The 8,917-nt window shown below is 37.7% G+C and overlaps 1 protein-coding gene across 1 annotated transcript; it reads left to right on the top strand.

The window, feature by feature from the left end:
- Positions 1 to 1,993: 1,993 nt before the first annotated feature.
- slc22a13a (solute carrier family 22 member 13a) lies at positions 1,994 to 8,645 on the top strand. Its single transcript, XM_085255280.1, has 10 exons — positions 1,994 to 2,397; positions 2,479 to 2,582; positions 2,735 to 2,889; positions 3,939 to 4,107; positions 4,191 to 4,311; positions 4,633 to 4,727; positions 4,825 to 5,039; positions 5,898 to 6,006; positions 6,104 to 6,310; positions 6,392 to 8,645. Exons 1-10 carry the CDS (start codon positions 2,023 to 2,025, stop codon positions 6,459 to 6,461), a joined length of 1,620 nt encoding a protein of 539 aa, XP_085111406.1. The 5' UTR covers positions 1,994 to 2,022; the 3' UTR covers positions 6,462 to 8,645.
- Positions 8,646 to 8,917: the final 272 nt, after the last annotated feature.

The raw sequence follows: 8,917 nt of genomic DNA, 5'->3' as shown, positions 1-8,917 counted from the left end.
TTAATCATATAAAGAGACCATTAGTGATAATAATGATAATTATTATTATTATTATCATTACATATTTACATATCATTACATAAACAAAAAAAACCCAAACTCGTTAAAAAGCTGTTTTGTTGTTGTTTTTGTTTTTAGGTGTTTTTGTCGTTTCTAACTTGGAACTAGAAAAATTTGAACACTTAAGAGTTTCATAAATGATTCTTTGAGTAATTGTTTCCTGACTGCAGGTGTTTCTAGAAACTGGTCTCATGAAGAAACGAATAAAAATCATACATTACCCAGAGAAACTACAATCAGTACCAGTGTGCTGCTGTCCTGAGGTAGCAGCCATTTCCTAATAGTAAAAAATGAGTGTTGGTAGATAAGTGGCTCAGAGGGATGCCAGTCAAAGACAGATAAATGTGTTCAGTTATCCCAACTTTTCTATATCCGTTAATTTCTTTATGCAAAAGTGTGATACCCAAAGCAAGTGTAGAACAAATGTTCCTTTAAAATCATCAACAATGTCTGCATTTAATGCGTTTTCCTACTGAAAATATTTTCAGTTTTAGAAATGTGAGTTGTTACCTCCAGGAGCCCTTTGACAGCTTCTTATCAGGTGGTAAACAAGCCAATAATACTTTAAATGGGCTGTCACTGCTATATTTACCATGGAAGTTACACATTTACATGTGGACTGATGTAGTCTGCTGAGTTTTATATTCAGCAGTTATCTCTGTGTTTTAAATGTGCAGTTAGATGCATTTTTTTTTTTCCTGTGGAAGGGCTAGCTAACAGCCAGTGTTATCCTTTCTATAAAGGAAGTGTGTCCTAGATTCTTCCCAGGGTTTGGAACAGTGGCTGAAGTTTGATTTATTTGAACTGATCCATCTGTGTGTTCCTCAAACAGCACTTCAAAGGAAGTGTGATCTGGTGTATAGATTAGTGCCGCTAAATATGTTTGCATTTATTTGCCAACCTTGGTCCTCCTTTTTGTACATGTCATAACTTTTTTAATAGTTTTAGATTTAAAAAGATTGATTTTTTACAGGTTCACATAAAAATGGCAGGTTTTTGATTTACCGTGCGTATATGTATCCTTCAATAAAAGCCAGACAGTCACATATATATACTGTAGTCATGCATGCATTGATCTGTTATCTATATAACTGGTCTTTTATCTTTTACATCTATGTTGTGTGCCTTGGTATACCTTGACCCATGTTTAGACTGGATCTGTTTCTGTATCTTTAGCTTCTTCTGTTGTTTTCTACATCAAATTAAAAGGAAGGACAGTCAAAAGAGATGGAGATGAGACTGAATAAGACAAAAAATGCATTTTAAAAAGAAGAAAGGGAAGCAAACTTTTATTGCTCAATGATCTTTTGAATGTTTCTGCAGACCACGGCATGATAAGACCATTTTATTATCGAGTGTACAATAACTTTTACAGCATCTCCACCTTACATAACACATCTGCTTGTTTTGTTATGTAAGAGCACTGGGTCAGGTTTTATAAGAAGGAATATTATAAAACTTAGCGGATGATCTATTAAGCTATCTGCAAGGTGTCTTACTGTAAGTTATATACTGCACTGTCACTTATGTTTCTAACTCGCAGGGTCTTTCCCTACAACATACAGCACCTTGAAGCGACTATTGTTGTAAATTGTAAATCTATATAAATAAATTTGAATGGAATTGGATTGTTGGAAATAGCAAATTAAACTGAATTAAGGCGTTGGGATTGGGTCTGTTATTGAAATTTGCCACATTGCCAAAGCTCTTGTAATTGCTGAAGGTTTTTGGTGACCACACTCAGAGGAAACTAATTAAACAAAGTGAAATGAACAAAAGGCTCATGTCAGGTTAAACTATCATCTCCATCAGTGAGAGGAGTTTTCTCTATAAAATGAAATGTCTGCTGAAATGCTGTCTCATCCTTCCTGAAATACATGATCTGGGGTTTAAACATTAATAGGCACTGTTTAAAGGTCGTCGTCGGCCAGCATCTCTAAAGTGAAAGAAGGCGCCCTGAAAATGGCTGATTTCGGGGAGATTCTGCGGAGTATGGGGGAGTTTGGGTTATTTCAGAAGATCACCCTTTTTGCTCTCAGCTTCCCTAATGTTATTCTACCTTTCCACTTTGCCAGTGTACTTTTTATCCAGTCAGATCCAGACAGACGCTGCAACACAGACTGGATACTCAATGCTGCTCCTAACCTGACCACAGAGGAGCAGCTTAACCTGACCGTGCCTCGGGAAGACGATGGGACCTTCAGCAGATGTCGGATGTTCGTCCCAGTGGACTGGGACATCGGTGCCATCAGGGAGTACGGGCTCAATGAGACTACAAGGTGCCAGAGTGGATGGGTGTATGGGAACATGCTGTATGAAGCCACCATAGTCACTGATGTAGGTCTTGGTCTTTTATAATGTAAATAATGTGAACTTTTATGAATGAATGTCAGTAATATGGGTTATTTTTCTCCCCAGTTTGATCTAGTCTGTGACCGGGCTAGTTTGTTGGAGACAGCACAAACTGTCCTAATGGCTGGCATCCTTGTTGGCTGTCTCTTATTTGGACCTTTTGCAGAGTCGTAAGTAAATACTTGTAGTGTTAACGTTTGGATTTTTTTTTTTTTTTTTTTGGTGCATTTGTGATATTTTTGTCACTTAATGTGAAACATCAACTAAATATTTAATTTGTCCAGAGGAGACAAAGTGACTTAAGGGATCTTATCTGTTGCAGGTTTGGTCGAAAAAGAGCATGTCAAATCCCAGCTGTTGTAATGGTGATATTTACTGTCACAACTGGATTATCGCCTAACTTCTACTTTTATCTGGCATCCCAGTTCATGGCGGGAGTTTGCTATGGGGGATATCGACTTAATGGCGTTATCCTGGGTAAAGTATTATCCCTTTCTTATCGTACTTTGTGTCAAACAGGTATATAAGTCTGATTTATATTGAAACTCACAGACTTATATCTTAGCTGTTGTTTGATAGCAATACATGTTTAAGTAAAAAAAATATTTATAATGCTTATATTCAGTATGAAAAGGTTATGTCATAGCAGGTAGTTGAGAAGCTCCCTGGTTGCAAAGCACCAGCTTTGGAAGCAATTTGAGTAAGTAATTGTCTTAAATATGTCTGAATTAAACGTTGTTATCAGTGCATGTTATAAAAGTAGTATACGATAACAGATAAAAAACATTTTTCCTCACTAAAAATTGAAAAATTGCTGACTTCTGATTAATTTTGGGGAGGTCTTCATTGTTACTGCGCACGGTGAAAGTTGACCTTGAAAAAAAATAAAATAAACCATATTGAGTAATAGATCATATGAAAGGGCATAGAGAGAGTTGAAAAATCTCAAGTTTTTACAGCCTGTAGAAACCATATGTTTCAGTCAGTTCTTCTCCATCAGTACTGATAAAGATAATAAAATACACCATTTTAGTATGTAATGCTTCAAGGTCATAGGTCAAAGGTCAGGGTCATACAAATTAGGAAAAAGCTTCAGCTTCCATTTGATCATCTCCAAACTTTCAAGTAATATATTAGTCATTGGGGGACATAAGTGCAGTCAACATTTCTCTTGTGCAATAATTGAATGGTTAATTGATAAATGAATTGTTTAAAAAAATGTATCACTGACTTTATATTTATTAATTTATTATACTTCCCTCTTTTTAAACTGTACTGATGTTTTTTATATTTTTATTTTTTATATGTTTCTTATATGGTCCCTTTTTATCGGTTTAAAAGTTGTTTTCTGACTTGAGCTCTATAGTACTGGTAATAATTTGTTATTCATTCTTTTTTCAATTAATGATTTTTTAAAACATTATTTGACAGCATTTTACCTTTTGTCTGCATTCAGGGCTCTGTAATTCCTGTCAACATTGTCTTTTGACCTTTTTTTTAAAAAATTAAATAAAAAAATGTTATAGCCACTGAATGGATCGGGGTGTCCAATCGTTCATGGGGGGCATGTGTGACTCAGCTATGTGGTGCAGTTGGACAGTGCCTCCTCGCTGGAATGATCTACTTTGTACGAAACTGGAGACTGGCTCAGCTGATCACGGCAGCTCCACTTGCATTGGTTGCTATTTATATATGGTGTGCATTAACTCTCTCATGATGCCATCCCTTATGACTGGTACATTTGAATTTATTAAGTGCCACTGGCCTGTTTTGGACAGGTTTATCCCGGAGTCAGCCAGGTGGTTGCTGGGCACTGGAAGGACAACGGAGGCTAAACAGCTAATCAAAAAAGCTGCAGCCATCAACAAGCGCACGGTTCCAAACTATCTGCTGGACCAGGTACCCTTCACAACATTCACTTCCCTTTGTATCGAGGCTTGAAAGGAATATTACATGCAGCAATAATAAAAGCTGCTATGTAATAAAATATTAGCAGTATAATGAGCAAATGATGGGTAATGATGGACTCTAATAAAGTAAGCCTACTAGAACCACAAGGACACCGTGTCAACTTCTGAGGCCAAAGTTGCATTAGAAGGATAATAATTTAATGGACTGTGATGCAGTAAGTCAGACTTACATTTGTAAGGCTGTAGGATTAAATGATTGCTAACATGAGCAATGTTAGCATGATGTTGTGCTCACCCCTGTGCATTACAGATTATTGTGAAAGACCCTGAGAAAAAGGGAGGCATAAAAACTCTTATCCAATCAGCTGTGCTTAGGAAATATTTCTTTACCATAACATTGGCATGGTAAGTTATATTTTACACCTATCTGCTCTACCGAGCCTTTAATCGTCAGATCAAGTTGTGCAACTTGTATTTGAAATCCATCTCTGTCTTTCCCCAGGTTCTCGCTGAATGTTGCCTACTTCTGCCTTTCATTCAGTGTGGGAAAACTTGGCTTGAACATCTTCGTGACTCAGGCAGTATTTGGCCTGTCTGAAATACCAGCTCATATTCTGAGCATCTGGCTGCTGGAAGCAGTGGGAAGAAAACCATCTCTCATGGCAACACTTCTAATTGGAGGATTGTTGTGTCTCTTAATGCTAGCGGTTCCTCAAGGTAGAGCTCCTCAGATGTATTCACTCAGGACTGTTGTTTTGTTGGTTTGTTTGGTCTGTCCTGACTCTGCTCAGATCAGCTGGTTGTTGTGTTAGCTGCTTACAAAGCACCTGTGTTGCCAAAAAGGAAGTTGCAGGTTGCTCTCTGGTGGACAGTCTATGAGATGTCAATATTCCCCGCAAATACCTCTAAACCACAACATGGCAGAAGGGTGTTTCTTGTGTCTCTTCTTTACTTGTTTAATTTTCACTCACTGGCTGTTATAAATGCTGATATCTATGAATCGGCTCATAGCTAATAATGCTGGGCCATCAATACATGGTCCAGTTATATGTATTTGTTTATTTTTTTTCCTCTGATATTGTCTGTTTTTAGATGGCAGTGCCATTCAGTCATCTCACGATACTAAACACTAAAGGGCTTCTAACTGTCATGGTAAAATACAGGTGTAACTTTGCAAGTAACAAAATTCATCTGTTAAACCACAAGTGGGTCTCTGTGGTAAAGCCTAAACTAAAATCTGCTGAGGGGGGTGAAACTCCTGCAGCAACACACAGACCTGATAAAATGGAAATAATGAAGCAGCTATCATGAGCTCCATCCTGAAATCTTTGGAAGGTCATTGAGTGCAAACTTACAGCCGTGGAAACCCAGTACAGTTACAAAACTGTGAAAGAGATGGGGGACTAGTGAATTTGTAAGTCACAGATTCCAAGAAATGGGCCTGGACCCTTTTTGCTGATTTACAGACAGACCTTTGGGTTCTTAAATTTCTCTAAAATTATTATGTGAATGATGAAGGAAATATGAATTAGCTGCTTCTGAAAGCAGTAAACTTAATCTGTCAGTCTGTTTCAGGTTATGCTGTTGCTGTTACTGCGTTAGCAACCTGTGGACGTTTTCTCACTAACTGGGCAGGCTCCGTGTGCAATGTGTATGTTCAGGAGCTGTTTCCAACATCTTTTCGGTGAGCTGAGTCTCTCTCTCTCTCCTTGCCATTGCAGCCATAATGTTAGTGTGGCTCTCAAACTCTGTAGTCCTTAAAATATACATTCTTGTTTCAGACAAACAGCTTCTGGTTTGGGCTCTATTGTGTATCGAACTGGTGGTCTGATATCTCCACCAGTCAACATGTTGGCCATCTACCACTGGTCCATACCAATCATAGTCTACAGCAGCCTTACACTCATCAGTGGAGCTCTTGCCTTCTTGCTTCCTGAGACCAGAAGAAAAGAGCTTCCAGACTCAACTGATGAAGCTGAAGCCAATGGGTAATTAAGCTGCAAGCGAGACGGCAAACTCTTCAAACAATTTCTATAGTTTTAACCTCTCTGTTTTCCTTTTCCCTGCAGGACGAAGACTATGGAGAGGAACCAAAGTGGATCAAACTTACCTCCACAAAGAAAATCAACTAAGCTGTAATCTGAATATTTCAGTTGCTTCCTGTTTTGTTGCAGCAAACAACAAACACACAAGCTGGCAAAAACTTGATTGAAAACTTGATTTTTAAAAGTCAAGTCTCTCTTGATAGTGTTACTGTTTTTCTCATATACCTTAGCAGCAATAATTTGAAGTAGAGCAGGGCGATATGGCCAAAAATATTTATCACGATATATATTTGAAAATTTGCGATAACGATATAACCGACGATATAATTGATGCGAGACAAAATACAACTCCACAACATTACTAGCGCAAAAAGACAACCTTCCATTTATTTTCACTTAAACAAGAAGCTGGTTTTTATGTACATTAAAAGCTTTATAAAAAATGTAACAGTGCAAATGCAAATTCCTTGCTGAAAGTTTAACCAAAAGGCATTTCCAGTAGAAATGGGCTGACATATCCTGAGCATAACCATGTATAATATCCACTGAAGTTAAAAAGAGGTGCTTTGCAACATTAAACTGCAGTGTGCAGTACGCATTTTTCGGACCATAAGGTGCACGGGATTATAAGGCACATTAAGCGAAACAAAGCAGTCAGATAAATCAAACTTTATTAAACTCATTCTTCTTGCTTCCTCCACTTCTGTACCATTGATTTATTAATGAATGAATTCTGCTCTATTCCCATGTTGTTGCAGTATATTAATGACTAACCTTGTATTGTGGATGGATTATCTCAGTTGTTCTCCTGACTGAAGTTTGGTCCGTTTACAGAATCCTGCCATGCGATTGCATTTGTCTCTAGCTATCAGGAACTTTAACGTTAACTTTTATAAGTGGAAAAGTGTTAGTGTTCGTCCTCCAGCTTCACTGTTTATGTTATGCTAACATAGCTGTGTCGCTAGCAGTCAGGTAGCACATCATTATATACCAGCTAGCCCAACTTCAGTAACCCTACAAACGTCACTGCTGTTTAGTTTCCTGTCTTCATTTATGTTGGACGTGATAGCAGAGCTGTACGTTTGAATTTTTCCAGAAATCTCTGTCAGAACATGCTATATCATGCTTAGGTAACTAGCGAAACTAGCAAGCTAACTTCCGCTAGCTTCCTGCTAACTTCTAACTCCGTTAAATGTAATAAATTTTGTTTTCATGGATGCCTGGAAGTTAAACTTCATAGTTTCACCTGGTTAAGCAGCAATGCTGATCGTTTTATTAAAGATGAAAGAATTTAGACAGTTTTTAACTCTCAGTGATGCTGCAGTGTTGTTTGACCTGAAGAGACGGAGTTTAGGACCCAGATTACTCCCAGAAGAGCATCTTAGTCCGACAAATACGACAATAACGACGGCCGCTTGCATGTTCTGCAAAAAAATGTGCTTTGTCGTGTATCTGACCGACAAACACCACACCAGTTCCACATCAATGAAGTTGCACCATTTTTACAAACCAATTCTGGTTCATCTGTTTCACTCAACAATCGGCCATGTGCGTATGAAAACAAAGGCACTGCGCATGCGCGTTTTACTCATATTCTATCGCGATATTTCATTTTCCTATCGTTGCCTAACATTATACCAGTATTACCGTGAACGGTATAATATGGCCCAGCCCTAACTTGAAGTAATCATTTTCTGTATGGTTTTATTATGTTTTTATGTTATTATGTTATGGTTTTTATTATGTATGCCCACTCTTCTTAACATCATTGCTTCATAGGCCAGAACAGCATTTCTGTCAAGTTCAAGTTTAAACTTTGACTTGATTGTGAGACCCAACTTTAGACAAGGTTTTGCTGTCAGACAGACGGCCTCACATTTGACTCTAGAATATTTTAGTATAGAAGAGACTCAAGGCAAGTTCCTACAAATTTGCAAATCAAGCCCAAATCATCACCCCTCCACCAACGTGGGTGAAAACTGGTATGAGATTTTTGTGCTGATATGCTGTGTTTAGTTTTCACAAAACATGGTGCTGAGCATTACAGTCAAACATCTCCACTTTGGTCTCACCTGTCCAAAGGACATTGTTTTAGAAGCTTTGTGGTTTGTTCAGATGTCCTATGTTTTTACTTAATTATTAATTGAATAAGCAATGATCAATAACGTTATATCTTCTACTTTAGACTGAATTGTTTATTTCATTCTCAAATGCTTTTATGTTGAATAGTAACAAGTTGATTAAATAAAGAGACAAAGAGATATACAAATAAATTTATATTCATTCAAACTTTTCAGAGTGATGTCTGAGGTTAATTCTGAATAGTAATGAGCAGTGATTGTGTCTTTTTGTTCACAAACACACTGCTCATTTATAAATGCTGTAGCTTTAAGAGCAACCTCCCCAAAACCAGTCCAGTCCAACCAGTATGGCAACAACTGAAGTCAAAAATCCAGAACATCTGGCTTCATCCTGAAAGAAACCCAGTGGGTCATTGGTGCAAGCTGTTATCAAAAGATACAGTGGGTAAAATAAGTATTGAACATGCCA

This window comes from Mchenga conophoros, linkage group LG18 (assembly GCF_057382185.1).
Source record: "Mchenga conophoros isolate Kocher_MC1m ecotype Shallow Benthic linkage group LG18, M_conophoros_male_GT1.1, whole genome shotgun sequence".
NCBI lineage: Eukaryota > Metazoa > Chordata > Actinopteri > Cichliformes > Cichlidae > Mchenga > Mchenga conophoros.
This window is presented reverse-complemented; position numbering and strand designations above follow the sequence as displayed.